The sequence below is a fragment of the Leopardus geoffroyi genome, chromosome C2, assembly GCF_018350155.1.
Source record: "Leopardus geoffroyi isolate Oge1 chromosome C2, O.geoffroyi_Oge1_pat1.0, whole genome shotgun sequence".
Taxonomy (NCBI): domain Eukaryota; kingdom Metazoa; phylum Chordata; class Mammalia; order Carnivora; family Felidae; genus Leopardus; species Leopardus geoffroyi.
Window position 1 is genome coordinate 39769275 of NC_059333.1, and position 20448 is coordinate 39789722.

General features: G+C 38.7%; 1 protein-coding gene across 5 annotated transcripts in view; it reads right to left on the minus strand.

Moving 5' to 3' along the window:
- Nucleotides 1–18009, minus strand: part of VGLL3 (vestigial like family member 3) — a 48114-nt gene extending 30105 nt beyond the window's left edge. Inside the window, exons 1-2 of one of the 5 annotated variants that reach the window (XR_006718271.1) lie at nucleotides 17479–17604; nucleotides 3620–3905 (exon numbers count right to left, since the gene is read on the minus strand). Coding sequence is in view for 4 of the 5 variants with exons in the window: in XM_045501679.1 (XP_045357635.1) it covers nucleotides 3620–3905; nucleotides 17479–17604 (412 nt within the window). In the remaining variant the exon portion in view is untranslated. Of the gene's footprint in view, nucleotides 1–3619; nucleotides 3906–17138; nucleotides 17342–17478 lie in introns of those variants that run through there. The other 4 variants (XM_045501680.1, XM_045501679.1, XM_045501683.1 and 1 more) reach the window with 4 other exon arrangements.
- Between the last annotated feature and the right edge of the window lie 2439 nt (nucleotides 18010–20448).

Below are 20448 nucleotides of genomic sequence, written 5' to 3' on the forward strand. Positions count from 1 at the left end.
GATAAGAGGTCATCGATGTGATGTTGTGTCAAATAGAGTACAAATATTTCCTACCAATTGTTTGCCTAAAAGCTGCAAAATACCTAAAGAGGACTTTCCTAACTCCATCAAGACACACACTCAAAGTATGACCATTATTCCATTATTAGCTGACACTCTATCCTTGTCTAAAGATTTACTGTGGAAATATATTCTGCAACCAAACATAACTCAGTTCTAAATTCCTTCGTAGGACTATACCACTTGTGTAGCACTGTAAAAACTTCATGCCATAAATTAGACCCGTTAATTTAGTACAGCTGGCTAGTGCTCCTGCATAAACTATCACTGCTACGGCCATCAACATTGTCAATAGTGTTGAGTAGCTACTTTGTCCAAGACACTGTGTTTTTGCCAGAAATTCAAAGAATATTTCTGGGTAAAAACCCAAGGTTGGTTTTCTATATGTCAAATGAGTGGAAACTTACTTAAGGAAGAGAGAAAAGGCATCATTGTTTAGCACCTTGCATAAAGCCGTGTGCCACAAATCATTCATATGCATTATCGTCGAATCCTTACAATAACCCAAGGAAACATATCAATAAACACATACTGTAATTTAAATTGAGTTCAGAGCAATGTTAACTAATTAATCCAAGATCATGTTGCCATCAGACATTGTAAGGCCCACACTAGAACCGCAAAACAAGGAGAATCCAATGGCTGCATTATCCAAACCTGTGTTACTTTGGCAACTAACACAAAATTACTGGTAACTCTCTTCACTAAACATGGGAATCTCAATTCATTACACCTCTCTTAAAGATATTATTTTCTAAATCTTTATTTATATTTTTGTGGATCTCCTTTAAATCACATCCAAGTTATTTCCGTTTATTAAAAATCGACTAATTCACAACTAAACAACTATGGAAAAGTTGTACCACAAATGGAAAGTAAAAAATACACTTGAAATCACAGAAGCTTGCAGAGACAAGATTTTAGCAATTATTTCATTCATCCCCCTTATTTTACACACAAGGAAACTATAACCAAAAATTTCATACTCAATGCTAATAAATTCTACGTTGACAACTTTTTTATTTTCTAATCTGGGATAAATGGTATGAACTTGATTCATCTAATTCAGTCATAATCATTCAATTCATATTTATTCTTTATTTTCCAGGTAGAAATGCATTATGTTGAGGGAAAATGAGGTGAGAAAACTAGATACGATATAACTAGTCTTAGTGGGAGAGGAAGAGATGGAAATTAAAGTATCAGCTGCATTTGCCTGCACTACCCTGATACACTAAACTGACACACAAAGCCCTAAAAATTCTAGTCTCTGCCTGTCACTCTGCTTCTCATTCCACTCATGGCAGCACTATTGCTTCTCATCGGACACTCTAAGCTCAGTCCTTCCATAGGGCTTTTGTACCGGCTGTTCCCGCTGCCTCAAATAACTTCCCCCTAGATATTCACATGATGAAGACCACTCTTATCACATGTAACGGTCTCAGAGACAGCATCTATTGTCACCCTAAGTAAATCCACACCTAGCATTTCATTCTATACTTCGTACCTTTCTCTTTCACTAAAAAGCTCCATGAACACAGAGGCTTAGGCTCTCCTGTTCACCGATATATTTCCACTACATAGCAGTACCTTTAACATTTGCTGTGTATGTCAAGGAATGAAACAGGAGGCAGGTTTGAAGACCAAATATAAAATAATCCCAAGAAAATTGTAATAATAGTTGCTGAAACATTACCATTCTCTATCCTTTCTATATGGAAATTTGAAATCAGTCCAAAGATTTCTATTTAGTCACATGGATAATGGGAAAACACTGGATTAGTATAGAGTTTTTGCATATATACTATACCTCACTTAAAACTATCCTGATTATAATACTTACTAATCACTCACATCTAATTATAATTTGGAACTCTTGTTTCTATATTCCAGATTAAATGATTCCTAGGCTGTGTATACCACTACGTTTAAAAAAAAAAAGAAAAAAAAGTAGGCATTGTATTTAATACTCTCCAATGACAGATTATCCTGACATGATTTATTTGAGATACAGACTATTTATGAAAGTCAGCCAATTTACTGAAGTTTTCCTGTTTTTACCTTCCACACATATTAAAAGTATTTACCACATGCTACCAAACAGGATATTGGTTGATTCCACAAACATCTTAGGCCTCCAAGAAGGACTCAGTTCTCAATTTTGTGGGAAATCTGTAACATTTACTAATCAAATAAAGCAATTATGCTTCCCGAATCATTTCTATCGAGGTCTACCATTTCTTGAATGTGCATTCCACCTTCCTCTCTACAGTCACTACGATCTTAGTGTTCTTCCTATGTACTAAAAGGAAGAAAGGAGGAAGGAAGGAAGGCAAGCCGGCAAATAGGTCAGGCCTGGCAATTTCATCCAGCCACGACCTCCCCTACAGTGGAGCAGAACCATTCCTCTGATGCTGACAGGAAATGGCCATGTAGCACCTGCCCTCTTCCCTGCCCTCTACCACAGGTGGCCAGCCTTTCCTCACCATATGATCACTTGGGGCACTTGTTAAGATGTGATTCCCAGAGCCTCCCTCTGAAGACTCTGATTTAATAGGTCTGAGTTAGGGGCCTGCAATCTTTGTTTTTAACGGCACTAGATTAAGGATTTTCAAACTTGAGCCTGTATTAGAATCACCAGGAGGGCTGGCTAAAACACAGTTTGTTCTGATTCAGTAGGTCTGAGATTCTCGGGTGCGGCCAGAAAATCCTGCATTTCTAACAAGCTCCCATGTGATGCTCATGTTCCTGGTACAGGAAACCACACTTTGAGAATGATTTTACTAGAGGCTTCTTATAACCAGGTGAGTTCAAAAGAAACGTCCATAACGCATTTCTCTACAACTAGCATTAAATGATGCGTAATTTTCCCCTAATCTTGTCATTGCCCAATTAGATGTCATCCAATGATCTTCTGTGAGCCAGTAATCAGTTCAAACACACCTCTGTGACCTCTACAGAGAAGGAAATAGAGAAGAGGATGCCCCATGTACTGCTTTACCTTTACCAAGGCAAGAACAACAGCCTAAACCATGTAGACACAGTCAATAATGTCTGGACTGTAAACTGAAGGAGTCCATACCACAACAAAGCAGGACAGAGAAAACTATCAAGAAAACACTGAAGGCTTTTAAAGTTTGTACTCCTGGGTCAGACTCAGATTTCTGCTATGTCACCACGTAGCACCTAGTGGAATGAGCAAGAGCTAATTTCTAAAAGCTGATCCAGGCACGCCTATTATTTAGAGATCCAAATTGGGCCACTGGGGCTTAAGGAATGGTGCTTCACAGCTCCGTCCTGCCACTATAAACTCAGGCTGGTTGCATCACTACTTTCCATGAGGAATTTAAGGGGTGTGACTGCATCCTTTCCGACCCTGCATTCCACATGTGACAAAACTGATCCAGCTGTTTGTCTGAAAGAAATTCCTTGCTGTCCTTAAAAATTAAAAAGCAAGTGGATATCCGTCCTCCAGGGGCAAGTCTCCAGCTGGAACCTGGTACAGGCAGTTGCGCAACAGAGACAGTGCCCTGGAGAGCATCTGCTTTTGAATTCTTACCTCGCCATAGTGGGGTTAGCCCCATCTTGCTTTTTGAAATGGCAGATTCTGGATGGAGGGTGCTGGCTTGGCCCAAAGCTCTTGAGAAGTGTTCATCCACTACTGACCCAATGTCTCCCTGGAAATAAGTGAAAAGGACACAGCGAGAGTTAAGGTACTCCATCTCGGCAGGCTGGTCTTTCTCCTCCTCCTCCTCCTCCTCCTCCTCATCCTCCTCCTCCTCTTGTTTGCTGGGAAGGGTGACTTCCAGAGAGTCCTGCATCTTGCTGTATACCGCTAACTTCTTCTGGGATGGAATAAACAAAACACGGTATCAAAGACAGTTTGTAAAAAAGCATTAACTACTTAACTTTTCACTTAAAAAAATCTAAATATTAACACATGTTTGCAAACTGATTCTTCGTCTGTTTTCCTCCATTCTTTCCCCTCCCCAAACCAGTCTTCTCCTTCCCACCCTGAAAGAAAGGTCACTTATTATCAGACAGTACATTTTCACAGTGTAAAAGACAGGTTTGGTTTTTTGGTTTTGTTTTATGTTTTTGTTTTTTGGTTTTGTTTTTGTTTTTTGGTAATCTAAATATATCAAAAGGAGAATGACTTTTAAAAACTGACAGATTCCTTCCAGTTTCTGATCCTTTTTTTTTTTATTTTAAAGTTTTAAATGTACATCAACATTATAGTTTGGGACAGAGAGGAATGGGGGCTAAGAGGGGGTGCCTGTGGGAGGAGTGGAGAAGAAAAGAACTTTCCATAAATGAAATAAACTAAAATAAAAACAGGAATGTAGCATCTTATGAAAGGATTTGGCAGATGTGCCAAACTCATTTCTCAAAAATCAAACTAAAATGACAACATAAGTCTGTGTGAAGATCCATTTTTCATGGAACATATTTTGCAGATGTCCCACTTGCCACCATTATCACGGAGGGGGGAAAAAAGATAATATTATGGCTTACTGAAAATAATACAATATGCTACCAATGACTGGGGTGGCTTTCAAATAAAAATGAGAAATTTTTGATGATTTTAAAATATTTTTAAAACATATGATCATAGCTATAATAATAGTTAATACATATTATGCCAGGCACTCTTATAAAACTTTGAATTCACTACATCACTTAATTTTTATAATTCTGTATCATGGTTACTACCACTATCCATATTTTAAAGATGAAGGAACAAAGGCACAGAGACTTAAGGTAACTTGCTAAAGGTCACAGAGCATGAGAATGGTAGAGGCTGAATGCACAATAAAAACATGCAGGTATATTTATGCGTGTTGTAGAAAGGCAGGGGAGGCGTATTTGGTGTGGGGGGGAAAATCACCAACATGATATGTTATTGTTTTCCGGTTAGTAAGTTTTGTATTTGGTAGTCCTGCTTTTCAATATTTCCAAATGTTTTCCACTGAGCACATATTATTTTTATAAGCAGCAACTTCATTGTGAATCATATATAAGAAAACACTGCTAAAGATTATAAAATGAATTACCCTAATCATTGTATACCTCTAAAATCTGATTCTTTGTTATACCATTTTTATTTCAGAAAAAAGATATATGCTGGACAATAAATGTGAGTAGAAAAAAAAATCATTCTAGAATACTCAGTAAGCACACAGTTTTGCAAATGTTATCAAAATACATAACCTAGACTTATGTTTCTAATGTAATTACTAGCTTCAAAAACCTATAGCCCCAAATTATAAATGCATCATTCAATAAATTGAACCCTTTCCCCGAGCAATGAATATGCTGTTCTTGTGTGAAGTGGGCCCTGAAATGTATATTATGAGCTGTTGGTTATTATTTAGGAGCTGTTATTTATAAATATATGTATTACTTTTTATTTAAAATCTGTGTCAATAGGGTTATCACTGGTTGATGAATAAATAATTCATTCCTGTGAGTGAATATGCCTTGCTGATGAATAGGCGATTGTAATGACTGCGTGGTGATATTTCTTCCAATCTGTTTTGCACAGGTTTGAACATGTTTAAACTTAACTTCAATAGTAAAAACACCACAGTAACAAAGGTTATGTATAAAATAAGGGGATTGAACTAAATGGCCTTGAAAGTTACTCCTGACTTTAAATTCCATTATGAAATAAACAAATATTACAATTTATTAGCCAAATCACAGTGCTATGTCTCTGTGTGCATGTGTATTTATCTGAAGTTATACCATTAAAGCATACACACACCCTCTCTGCTGAGTACTCCGGCATATTAAGAAGCACTGTTTTTATAAAGGAAAGGAGTTTAAAACTCATCTAGACAGTGACTTCGCTGTCCACTGGTGTTCATTATTATCTATGGAACTGGTTTTTTATTCCTGCCAATGTCCAGTTCAGCATCAGTGTGTGAGAGTAAGATTTTTCATCTAATTGTTTCATTTGTTTAAATTTACATTTATTCTTTAAGTGAAAGAGCCCTGGGCTGGGCTAATGATCCAAAGAAAGGCAGTGTTTTATTCTATCCCAAGGAGCAAATATTTCTTAGAAGAAATAAAATTAATTATAGCATTATATATATGTAAAAGATTGTCAAGTGCAAATCCTGATAGAAAGGTAGCATATTATTATAACCAATAATAGCAATAATAAAATGTCTTAATTTATTAATTGATGGCAGTGGAATTTAATTTATAGATATTTAGTTTATTTAAGACTATCCAATTTTCTAAATGTTACATAACTTCATGTTATTCTTTTTTGACCAATTGTGAATGGTTGTATACAAATGAATTAACTTGAAATTTACATATGAAAAATTTAATATGGAATGGGGAAAATGTGAACAAAATCTGCCACTGGATCAAAATACCTTTCATTAGCTTATTTTCTAAAAATCATTTCTCTGTTTATGGATGCATATATCCCCTATCATTAATATTTCATACACATGTAACATATGTCTGTATTTACACATGTGCATTTATATAAATACACACATATATTATTCCTCTTAATAGGCAAACGCCTGTGATTTTATAAAAATATATGTAGAGACTCTACTTAAATACAATTTTTTGGAATGAATTTAAAATACACTTTTTGTTTTTCTCTCCCAGCTCTTTAAGACAGGTTTTCTATGAAGTAGAAATAAATTTAAGTAAATAAATTAAAAAAAAAAACACATCAAAAACATAAAATGGAAAGGGGGCCTATGATCCAGTTCCCAATAGGCAGGACATAAATCACATCTATCATTCTCGCTTTTCAGATAAAGTTGAGTCAACTTTCACAAATATAGTGAACCAACTTAAATATTTACATTTACCACACAAACACTCTCTCTCTCTCTCTCTCTCTCTCTCTTTTAGCTTCACCATCAATACCACTAAATATTAAAGAATTCTAAAGTATCCAAATGACCTGAAAACTTCCTAAAATGCTAACACTGAATTTGCATACTTTTTAAATATTTATTGAGGAATGGTATAAACAGGAAAGGCTACATATCACAAATGTATAGTTCATAAACTTCATAAACTGAGCGTACCAATGAAACTAACTAGAGATCAAGGACGAGAACATCACCAGGACCCAGGAGGCACTTACTTCCTTCAAGCCACTACCTCCTCAACAGCAACCACTATCCAGACTCCATCAATGTAGATTAGCCATAACTGTCTTTTGTACTTTATATAAATGAAATCATACAGCACGTACCCTTTTGTGTCTGGCCTCTTTCACCCCACATCATGTTCATGAGATTCATGCATATCGTTGCATGCAGTTTTAGACGTTCAGCCCTAGCAGATAGGGCTGATTTTAACCAATTTGCACATCCAATGCCAGTTTATGAGAGTTCCTGTTGTTCCATATCCCTGTCAACACTTGGTACTGTATATCTTTTTTTTTTTTTTTCCAGTTTTGCTCTCCTGATAGATATCCCAATTTTCTTAAACTTTTTTTTCATTGAGGTGAAATTCACATATAAATTAACCTCTTAAATTTTTTTTAACGTTTATATTTGAGAGACAGAAACAGAGCACGAGCCGGGGAGAGGCAGAGAGAGAGAGGGAGGCACAGAATCTGAAGCAGGCTCCAGGCTCTCAGCTATCAGCACAGAGCCCGATGCAAGGCTTGAACTCACAAACTGTGAGATCATGACCTGAGCTGAAGTCGGATGCTTAACTGACTAAACCACCCAGGCGCCCCTAAAATTAACCTTTTAAAAGTGAATGATTCTGGGGCATTTAGTACATTGAGAATTTTGTGCAGTCACCATCTCTATCTAGTCCAAAACATTTCATCACCCCAAAAGGAAATTCTGTACCTGTTAAGTATTAACTCCACATTCTTTGACTCCTCTCCATCAGTCCATGATAGCCACCAATGTGCATTCTGTCTCTATGAGTTTATCTATTCTGGATATTTCATATAAATGAAATCATTCATATGTGACTTGTTTGCTTCTAGCTTTTTTCTCTTAGCATAATGTTTTTAAGGTTCATTCACATTGTACCAGTACTTCATTCTTTTTATAGCCAAATAATATTTCATTATATGTATATACCATGATCTGTTTATCCTCGTATCCATGGATGGACATTTGAGTCATATCCACCTTCTGGCTATTGCAGATAGTGCTGTTACGAATATGTGTGTACATGTATTTGGTTGCATTCCTCTTTTCAGTTCTTTTAGATAGGTATATATGATAGCTGGGTCATATGATAACATGATGCTTAACTTATTAGGGAACTGCCAAACTATTTCCACAGCAGCTGAACCATTTTAGATTCCCACCAGCAATGTACTATGGGTCCAATTTGTCTACTTCTTTGGCAGAAAAATAACATTTGTAATTTTCTGGATTCTTAAAAGAATTATTATTACAGTTATAACCATCCTAGTGGGTATGAAGTGGTACCTCATGGTTGTTTTGATTTACATTTCCCTAATGACTAATGATGTTGAGCAATTTGCATACATTTAAAAAATATGAAGTGTGAACACAAAGAAAACAGGGACAGAATTTAAACAGCAATTGACTCATATGCTGACAATCACACCATCTTAATATTCTTCTCTACAGGCTCTTACGCCTTAACTACTTTCTGGTATCTGTGCTTTGGTGACTGTAAATCAATTCTTTGCCTATTTTTAACTAAGTAAATTATTCATGTACACTTTTGCCATATTCTGTATTCACTTGGTGTTTGCTCCTTGGAACGAAACTTGCCTGGTGTCACATTCTTTCTTGAGAATAATATATAACATTCAAAATGGTAAGAATAAATCTCAAGTCATCAGAACCTAGATTTCCTGAATCGAGGTCAAAAGGCAATCTAGTTGATATTTTTCTCAAGAGGCACAATCACTTCCTAAAAATATTCAAATCTCAGAAATGTCGAGGCTTTTCTTCAGAGACGGAAGAATCAGAATCCTTAACTAAATAAAGACGTCATCAAAAGGGACTTCAACACCTACAAGCTGGTTTACTTAGAGCACATTAACTGGCTCATCTCCATTTCAGAGTCATGCCGAATTTCCCCCAGGCGAAATGACCCTCAGGTTACGTGCAACAACCAACGGCTAAGTGAGCAGCCACAAAGTTAAAACTAACTCACAAAAAGAGGTTAAAGCCACAGTATGAAGGAGTAGGCCCAGGCAGTGTAAGCCATACCCAACCACTTTACAGCCTGCCATAAGGCACAGCAGGAACAAACTCTCACAGGAATGTGCAGGGGAAAGGATTTGTCTGACAAGAGAGACTTCCATGTCAGGAGCCAAATACCACTAACTCCCCAAGGCTTAAGCTTACAAAATGCCAAATGATTACTGTGCATATGTGGAAACTTCTTTTCCTAAAAAAACAAAAGTATTTTAATGAATCATTGGATATTTGGAAACAGCTTTTACTTTTCTTTTTTTTTTTCATTCTTTTTTCTTTTTCTTTTCTTTTTTCAATTTCTACTGGCTCTCTTCTCCAAAGGCAATGCTTCTTTTATGTTCAAAAACAAGGTTTGAGCCTATAAGAAAGGACCACGAGCGTGGAGTAAATGTTTCAAAATGTTTGCATGTCTGAAAGGGTAAAGTGCCATAAAAGCAGGTAATTGCTCCTTGATCATATTTTTTCTGAATTCACTTGGCAACAGATTTTTTAAAATATCTCAGAGAGATTTGAAATTTTGGTCCTTAGCCTGTTTGGAAAAGGAGGAGGAATCAGGTTAAGGGAGGGTGGGTTAGGATAAAGAAGCTATGCCACAGACCTTTTATACATATTATTCCGCGCACCTCTCTCAAACATTCACATACAAATATTGTCCAAATAATTATTTCCAATTTACATATGCAGAAACTGATTTGCTTGGCTAGGATCATCTAACTAGTAAATGGCGGAGATAGGATTAGAACTCATTTCTGTCTGACTCCAAAGCATGTGCCAAGACTGTGGACTGAAGGAAAAGGGTCTCTATATACTTATTCTAATTGAATAAGTAAACAGAAGCCCCAGACCAGCAAGGCATCAAATGGCATCACATAACGAAGGAGAGTCAAAGTTACTTGTAGTATTAAAAAAAAAAAACTGAAATGTGGCAGCACCTGGGTGGCTCAGTCAGTTAGGCATCAGACTCTTGATTTCTGCTGAGGTCATGATCTCACAGTTTGTGAGTTCAAGCCCCACGTTGGACTCTATGCTGACGGTGCGGAGCCTGCTTCAGATTCTCTCTCTCCCTCTCTTTCTGCCCCTCCCACACACACATGCACGCATTCTCTCTGTCTCTCTCAAAATAAATAAATAAACTTAAAAAAATAGAAATGTAAACATCTATCCGAGTTTTGGCTACTAAAACATGCAGCACTCTTCAAAATATATGTGCATCTAGATAAAACTGAATTCTGTATCTAAAAATGTACTGTCCCCTTGGCAAATCAGATACATAATACAATTGCCTACCATTTTTCTGGAAATCCTATTTTGAAAATGTGAGCAGAGCCTATTTTGTGAGATACAGTCACAACTCAAGATTCTGTGTTTGTTTTGTCTTGTTTTTATTTTTCTTAACAGTAGGGAGGAGCAAACCAAAAATAATATTAACTTGACCAGCTATTTTTGAGCATACTTGCCTCTCAATGATTCTGGTCATTATCAAAAATCAAAACCTTCTCCTCCAAGGATGAAAATTTTCCAGTTTTGAGGATTTTCAAAAAGAAAAAAAATGTACCACATGCTTACAGAGAATTTCAAAATTTGCATTCCCAAAATACTTTAAGCAATGATCACATCTTAGAGGTATGTGTTCTCTCTCAAACTGACTACTTTGAATGAAACAAGTTTTCAGTGTGTGAATTTCTGATATGTTTTTATAAGCCTATTTACTAGACATAGGGTAGGACTTCATTTTTAAAAATGTATCTGTTATTTATCAAAGTGTCAATTAACTTCTGCTTCTTCTCAGTAATTGTGCAAAGACATGGAGCCACTAGGTGAAAGTCATAGCCTATCCCTAAACTCAGGCTGCTTATAGTTAGTTGGCAGAGCATGGGAAGGGCAATGGTAAATAAAGAGAACCTCACAGTTTATCCATAAGGCTAATTGTCTAATTTCTCCAAGGAGCTAATATTTTAAAACTTTTAAATAAGAAAAGTAAGAAGGTAAGCGGCAAATTACTAATTGTTTTCTTGTGCTAATGAAGTCAAGACGGGAAGAGCACATAATAGAAAGAGAACTGGAATAGGAAGGAGGATTTGACTAAAATCAGTCCATGAATCTAGGTAAGTCACTGAGCCCTCTAGCCCTTAGCTTCCTCTTTTGAAAATGAGGAATTTTGAGACTTGATTATCTCAGAGGTCTTGTCCTATTCTGTATCTTAATAAGCAACATGCTGGAGCTCTAGACAAATTCACACTTAATTTTGTTTCTTACATTGGCCGCCTCTTCTGATTTTTCAGGACACTAGCCAAAAAAACCCTACAGACCATCGAAGACTAACTCATTTCTAGACACGGGTCATCTAGCCCAATTCCTAGGAATTCGTTTTGGTATCTCCTTTATGTAACTTCATAGTAACAAGAAAGGATGCATCCTTCCACATCCCTGCACCGCGCCGCACACCCACCTCCCACCCCCCGACCTCCACCACTCCATCCCGCAAGGACAAGTGTTTTGGCATACCAAAACCATACAGTTTTAAGAGGAAAGGACACCTGTTCACTTTAGGTCATTCTTCCTTTCTGTTCTTTCTTTTTCATCCCCTCTACTAAAGCATAAGACAAGTGAAAAATAGTTCAGCTACCCCAGTTCAAACCACACTTGTAAATTACTGGCATAAATCTGGTGTCTACTGAAATATCTATAAATATGGCATATATGACTCATTTTTAGCAGCAGATGTCTGGATCTAATGGTTCAAGGCATTGTTGGGTCTTCCTAAATGAATAGTTAAAGCAGAAAATCAGCTGCTTAAAGAGGTGCTTTTTGAAAGATTCAGGGCAGAGTTTTGCCCAAAATTATTTCCTTCACTGTCTCTCCTAGAGCTTGAAATTCAAATGTTAGACTGCTTTTATTTCTTGAATAAAAACATTTCTCTGGAGATAATACCTTAAGTTATTATCTATTACTGGATGAATTAGTTTGGGATTTTTTTTTTAAGCTAGCTGGAAACAGGGCCTATGGGAATTGGATTCAAGTTCAGTGCCCAGGTTTTAGAATGACAGACAAAAAGTATGATGTACAAGTTTGCTCTCAGATCTGCCCTAAGCATCCTGAGCATAAAATTTACAGTCTTGTTGAACATATTCCCTTTGCACAGAAAGATACAAGACAGAAACATATATACTACCCAAAGGGGTCAGCTCAGCATCTTTGCTGTAATAGCCCAAAGAGTGACACTGAGGATAGCAAGGTTTTACCTTGTGAACACCCTCATTTACTTTGGCATGGCTCATATCCCTGCCATCCCCAGCTTTGTGAGATGGGGGACGTTAAGTGTTAGGTGAAGCAGGACTTCCTTGCATCTATACAAAATACCCTTTCCTTTCCAAAGAATGTCATCTCATCCTGGCATTTGGTTTCCTGGTGAACATATCTTCACCACACGCGATTTTACGGATTCCAAGCCTTCCTTTACTATCGTTATTGTAATCTCTATTCTGGTTGACTGCCAGAGACAACAGTTAAGTTTGGTTATTTTAAAGTTTAATTTTTTTCCTCTAGCTTTGAATTTTCTGGCGGAAAGTTATTGGGAGCATAAAACCATGGGGCACTTTAAGCTTCTAAGTCTCTGCAGGCAAGTTAATTTGTGTAGGGTGGAATTATAGGGACTGTTCTTTTTCAAATAAGTCCTGTATGAATTCTTATAAATCCACTTAAGTCCTTGCTTACAGTTGCAAGAAAATTGGATCCTCCACCTTAAATAAGTTGGCTGTGTATTGAAACTATTTAGGATATAATCGTATTCTTTCCTTTTAATGAATCTAAACTTATGTTGGAATAACAGTAATATATGAGGCACTTAAAGCTGACTGCTAATACCACTTCCTGAAGATTATTTTAAAATAAATAAACGTTCATTTACTAAGTGGATATTCTGCCCCATCAACAAAGGATGCAGAATGGATAGCAAAAGTCATTAGCATAATACAAATGCTTTCAAAAGGACTTTGGAATGCCTAAACTAAAAAAGTACACTACCAAGGACTTGGAAAGAATTTCAAGTTCCAAGGCCAAAGAATCTACTGCATATTAATCTTCTTTATCAAAAAGTTGATTTGGAGCAGTAAAGACAAAAATAAGCCTATTGTGCAATGGCAAAAAAAAAAAAAAAAAAAAAAAGAATGAAAAGAAGAGCCTAGGAGACGGGGATGGCGTGGTGGAAAGATGCTACTTTGGGGAGCAGGGCATCTGGTGGTCTTAATTTTGTCACCGAACAGTTTTGAATTTTTAGCTAGGCATTTCAACCCTATTAACATACATTTTCCCATTTGCAAAAGGACGGGTTGAAGTATGGTTTTTCAGGGTGTCTTCTGACAAAAAGAATCTTTGAGGGGTTTTTAGGACCTAAGCAATGTAGCAAAGTCCAGAGAAATAGTTTGAAAAAAAAAAAAAAAAACTCCTCATAAACTTATAACTGGACTTCTGCCTCCTAAGAGCATTTAATTCTTTTAAGTGAAAGCATGCATGCAGATTCCCCCAGCTGTCACCCTTGAAGAGGATGGAGTAAATATGCTCGAACTTATATGAAGCTCAAAGTGTAATTGTTAAAAACTCCTACACACAATTAAGAAAATGGCGACGACTTTTTTCTGCTTTCATCACCTCGTCTATAAACTACACATTTCTGAAAGCTTTAAGTATCTTTCTAATGTACACATTATAAATAAACGGGGTACGGGGCAGATTTAGACAGTAACAGACTGTCTACATTTAAGATGCGACATCCACTGGGTATGAAGGGAATCTATGATTTCATATCACTTCCCTCAATTTTTCCTGACACATATTTGGAAATTTTTTGTCTTAGTTCCTACTGTCACTGTTAGAATACAAGCACATTCCTTTCTGTACATGTTCTGCAGCGTCATCATGCCTTTGGAGTATGTGCTGAGAGACTGAGTCAAGAGTTCCCTTGAGGAGATGTTAAAGAGATGGTGGGCATGAGGACCAGGGAGCTTAGCATCTCTCAGCAATTCCTGGCTGGATAAAGCACACTATGAGATTTACTAACAGCCATGCAATTTCTAGTAATTTATGTCAGGCACTACAAAATTTACTCTGCACACATATTTACAAATTATTTTAATTCATGTAGCCTACTGTATGCCTAAGTAACATATCATAGTGCAGCCTGATGTAAATGCAGGCAACTATGTTTTTAAGACAGTAACCTATTACCCACCTACAATGCGTGACATGCTTGACAAAAAATCTGAACTTAAAATTTCAGGTGCATGTTTGTGCTTTTATGAGAAAAGCAGAGTATACATGCCTGTAGTATGATATCCTATTACTTCAAAACTAATTTTCAGCTACATGATCATACACTAAGAGGAAAAAATATACCTATGTATGAAATCCATCATAATTAACCATTATGATATATTAATTTACAAGGACTTCTGAGCTACACAGTTTTGAGAAAAAATAAATTCAAAGTTACACTATTACAATCAATTACAGAAATAATACAAAATTTAAATGCTTTCTCTTCTAACATTTTATAAATGACCATTCAACTTTCTTTATAACTCTATCACTTTTTCGGCTTTTCTTTTTTCTGCTTAACAAATCAATTTTTCAAATGCAGTAGGAGTTGTAGCCCTTATTTTTGTCTCCAAGGCAAGATGCTATTAGGGGTCACTTCCCATGTACGGAGAAAACAATCTTCATGGATAATAATGATAAAACCTTATGGAATGCAAAAACAACGAAAATATGTATTCTCGGATGACTGCATTAGGGCCAAGTCAATATTAGTCCCACTTCACCCACGCACCACATAGTCTAAAAATGCTGTCAGCCTGATAAGAATTTCCTGATTTGCTCTTTTTTCCAATAGAAAATATAGGTCATCAAAATAAACTCCTGACAGTAAAAGAACAGTAGTTAGACTATCAAGTCTCTTCATTTCGCTAGTCAGTTATAGTCAAATAGTTTCTTTACTTAACAACAACAACAAAAAGTAACCTCAAACAAGTCATTTTAGTAAGAGTGACATGAAAATTTCCAAGCACACCTTTCAACTTAGTTCTTAAAGTCAACTTAGCCTAATTATCTACTTGAATGATAGCCACAGAACCCTAATGTATAGTAAAGTTGATACTGAATAATATGTGCCACTAATCAATGTGGACTACTCAGGCAAAAAAGAAAGCTCATTCTTCATTTTGTTGATGGTCTTAGCAAAAGAATGAAATTTGGGGATTGAGTTGTAGCGCTATTGCAAAAGTGAGAGTACTGGAGTTACTTCTTACCAAAAACTATATTTTATGATGAGTAACTTAGAATTTTTCTGATGCTGAATTTTATTTTCTAGTTCAAGAGTCTCACAATCCTAAGCTCCACCACATATTCATATATTAATGAAATTATTTTCATAATTCTATAAAACAAAACCCTATTCATAACTTCTATAGCTCAAGTTATTTTTTAAGGGGAAAATACATTTTTTGTATGGTTAGTAATTTTGAGTCTGTTGCTTGTCCACATTCCAACTGACAATTGAAAGGTTCTACAGTCTCCAAGATGGAAGAAAGGAGAGGAGGAAATAGGTTGGTTTAGCTTGGACTGAGTGTTTATAAAACACATAAAACATATCCAGCATCTCTGTGCCTCGCTTGCCTAATGTGTACCTAAGTGGTTACCTATGTCTTTTCTATTTAAACCCAAAGAAAAGCAAACAGCATAGTCAAAATGTTTTCAACCCATCACCCTTGACCATAAATTACAAAATGCTTTCCCATCTCCTCTTTATATCTTGCTTTCAATGCTGAAGCTGCTGAATATTAAAAAAAAAAAAAAAAAAGACAGCAAGAAAGTGGGGCTCCTTCCTCTCTTGCCCTACTTGGCCCTGTTAACCTTATATTGTTTACTAGGTAAATATTGTTTAGCACGTACCCTGTTCCAGAATCAGCTGAATTTTACAGTCCCTAAATTCTAAGCAGAAATTATGATTTCTTTCCAAAGAGTAGCACTACAAGTATAGCAAAGAAACAGATGTAAAGGGAATAGAGAAATTAAAATTAAAATATTACCTAACTATATCAATAATAATAATTAAAGAGCCAAACCCTTAAGACCATAATAAAACAAACGGTTCCAAAGAAATTTTAAAAACCCAATCAATAGATTCTGTGGATGGTAATCTCCAAACCATATCTGGTTCCCTGATAAGTGTCTCCACCTCAGAGTGTGTAAATTGTATTTTTTAAAATCTCACCAAATCAGCCCCCCCCTTATTCCCAAAGTCTGAGGACTCTACTTTGGTACAAGCTAGTGCCACATACTCACATATGTGTTCTCTGTAGCACTAAGTCTTGACACACACTCTGTTGGTGTCCAGAGAGGAATGTCCAGGGGTACCTAAGTGCCAAATTCTCCACACCCTATCCTCCCTTCTAAAGGAACTATATCATCTCTCTGGTTCTAGAACCCTTTTTAGCCACAGCATTCTGTCACTCTCATCAGCATGGTGAAGATCCAACATCCCGAGATCCAAAGTTACTTCTTGAAGACCGACACACTCCCGGCGGACTGAACTAGAACACCTCTGCACTTTGATAGAATTAAAAATGAATGAGGGACTTTGGGATCAATTCCTGCCCTCTAAGTCACAGTCATGAGAAGACAGACTCTACAGAGAAATTCTAGTAACATTTGACAGGCGTTACACGAGATCGATATTCCACCATAAAAGTTCCAGAAAGGTCATTCCATGAGCTCACTGTCCAGGTAGCCTCCCCTATGTCAGTGACACATTTCATCCTCTTAATCCACAAAACCCTGAAACACTCCACCTTTCCAAAGGAAACAAGATATTTGATTTAAAGGAAGTTTACTCACATACTCCTAAGACAGATGCCCTTGGTGAGTTTCAGAAAACTGAGCCCAAAGAGCTAAGGTGCCTATGAGGACCAGCCTCTGAGCTCCGGCGACAACAGCCAATGAAGCCCCCAGCCAGGTAATGAATCCCCACCCGTCCACCAGGCTGCTGTGCTCGTCCCTTCCCGAAGCCTCTCCTCTTCCCTACTAATGGCTTTCGGCTCAAGGGCGCTCCCGCAGGTCCCAGAGCATCCTCCGCGCCACCCGTCCCGGCGGGACGTCGCCCCAGTCCCAGACAGATACTCTCGGTGCCCCTCGCCCCCGCCCCCGCCCCCGGCGGGCTGCCCGGTCGGTGACTCACCTGCTGGCCAGGTTGGGGCGCCGGGTGGTAGTAGGCTGTGGGGCAGGTTGCAGCTGCCACAGGGTTGGGCAGATACTGGGGCGCTCCATACGGCTGGGGGTGATACATCACCTCCGCACAACTCATGGCAGCCGGGGCAGCGGCGGCCCCCGAGCTGCCGCCGCCGATCTACGCGCTCCGGCGACGGGCGCCGCCGCCACCGCCGTAGCTGCCTCCTCTGTCGCTGCTCCAGCTGCTACTGCGGCGAAGGCGGGTCCTGGGCGGCCGCGGGCTCCGCGCTCGGCGCGGGCTCGGGAGGGGTTGGCAATCAGTGGGGGCCCATGCGCGGGCACCTTCATCTTCAGCCCCTCCGAATGTCCCCTTGCCTGCACTTATATAGCGGCTCCGGGACTCAGCGGCCCGCCGCGCGGCGGGGGCATGACAGCGCCGGGCTCCGGCGAGGACAGCAGCACCCACCGCAGCTCCAGCCGCAGCCTCAGCCCCGGCCGGGTAGGGCAGCCCCGGGGAGCCGGGACTCTGGTTTGCATATACACAATGCACGCCCGGAGCTCGTCCTATCACCGGAGCTCGAGCCTGGGCGAGGACCGGGAGGCGGGGGCAGAGGGAGGGGGCCGCTGCGGAGGAGGGGGAGCACTTCGCCGCTCCAGGCTCTGACGCCGAGCTCCGCAAAGTTCTTCCAACTGGGTCCGCTGCGGGCGGGTCGCCCAGCAGGGGACCCCGGGGAAGGCCGGCTGCGGATTGGAGCTAAGTTTGAAGCCCTCTCCGCCTCCCAGCAGCGGGATGATGGTGGGAGGGGAACGGTATGCGTGAAGCTCCGCGCCCTCAGAGCTCGGGCTTCCCACCCTGTCTCTGTCACCTGGCTGTCAGGGCGGGGTCTTCCCACCCCCGGGGGAGCATTTAGGGGGAGCAGCAACACGGGGCCAGAACTAAACGAAGGCCAAGTGTGCAAAGAGGTAAAACAGAACAGGCGCAAAATAAACTGGCATTAGCCCCTCCATTAAATCTAACAGTAAGTGAAAGTTAACTTTATTGCCAAATGCACACATGCCAAGAATGCAACACAGTTTTCTACAAGTGATCTCCGCTTTAAGTTTACACCTTCATGGTATGACATTCTTGTGGGACGTCAACCTTTTCTGGCTTTTCCTGCCTGGTTTCCATAGAGCAATAGGCAATAGCAACCAATTAAACCCATTCAGCTATGACAGGTTTATCTACTTGCAAGTAGCTTATAATCCTCTCCAAAATGAAAAAGAAAAAAAAAATCTGTAGGAATATGATTGTATTTTGATATAACCAAGTAAAGTGGAAAATAATTATAATTATTTACAAATCAGTAAACTCTTTGACCTTTACCAAGCATATCTCTCCCTTTAAATATAGGTATCCTCTTTTATGACACAGAACAGTTTCTTTGTTTTCCCAGAGACTACCCTTTCTCTGAGAAAAAAATTGATGTGGACGTCAAATGCACTGATGTTGTTATGGACTGAATCGTCCCCCCAAAATTCAATGAAGTCTAACGCTCATTGTGACTATGTTTGGAGACAGGGCCTATCAGGAGGTAATTAAGATTACTAACTGGTGTCTTTATAAGAAAAGGAAGGGACACCAGGGATTGCTCTCTGCACTGACACAGAGGAAAGGACTTGTGAAACCCAGTGCGAAGGTGCAGTCTACAAGCCAGGAGGAGAGGGCTCACCAAAAACTCACCTTGAGGGCAGCTTGATCTTGGACTTTCAGACTTCAAAACTGTGAGAAAGTAAATTTCTGTTGCTTAAGGCAACCAGTCCTTTTTGTTATGGCAGCCCTAGCTGACTAATACAGATGCACAGTATTAATTTATCGCTAATCTTGATATGAATGTGTATGTGTGCATACATAACTACATAGATATACATACATCAATACATATATATTCACGCGTGCACACACTATACACCCAAATACACAAACTATAATAATTTGACAGGAACTCTTTGCTATTATAACAACTCTTATTCACTCATTCATTCTTTCATCTACTAAATATTAAAAATATATTTATTACAGGCTTTCACAGCTTGGATTTTGTGCTTTTTGTCATGAAGAAGTATTCCTATCAATAAGACATATGCAAACTTATTTGAAATGTTTATCACTGTCTTTTTAAAAATTGACATCCTCTGGCCATACTCCTTTCCTGTGTTCCAGGTTCATCTATCTGGCTTCTGTCTAGATATTTCCACATAGATGTTCCATAGGAACCTCAGTCATAATAGCACTAATATTTCCCCATAGCCCCAACCTGATCCTCCTCTTTTAACTTCCAGCTCAGGTATTGAAACTCCCACCTACCAGTTGCTGAGTTAGAAATCTGAGAATCATCAGACACTTCTTTCTTCTTCTTACGGTCCCTGCTTCTGGTCTAAGTCCACTTGATCCCAACTTTTACACTTCTGATTCTGTGCCTTCATCTTTTTATCTCTGTGGCTATAATCCTTAGTTCACTTGGCATCTTTCACCCAGACTCCTGCAGGAGGCTTCTACCTGATTTCTAGGCCCCAACCTTAACCCTCTTCTGATCCATTCTTCACACAATTTATCCTCTTACTGTTTTCTGTTCCAGCCACTGCAGATCCAAGAGAGTAATAATGTTTTGTCCCTCTTTAAAAAATATTGTATAATAGCTCCCTACAATGTATAGTCCCAACTCTTTAATCTTCAAATTCTGGTCCCTGTCTATGTCACCATCTCCTATAACTGTCCATTCAGCCACCTGAGTTTAGACCTCCCTTTCCAGGAAAGAGCTTGCTAACTCCTATGACCTTGTCTTATTATATATTACCAGAACATCTGCACCAACACCCTTTACCTTCTTCACTTGCTACGTCCTTTTTGTTCTTTAGGGAACCATCTTCCAGAACATCCACTGAAGACCAGCTTTGATGCCTCTACTCTTGGCAACTCCAGCACCCTATGAACACTGCT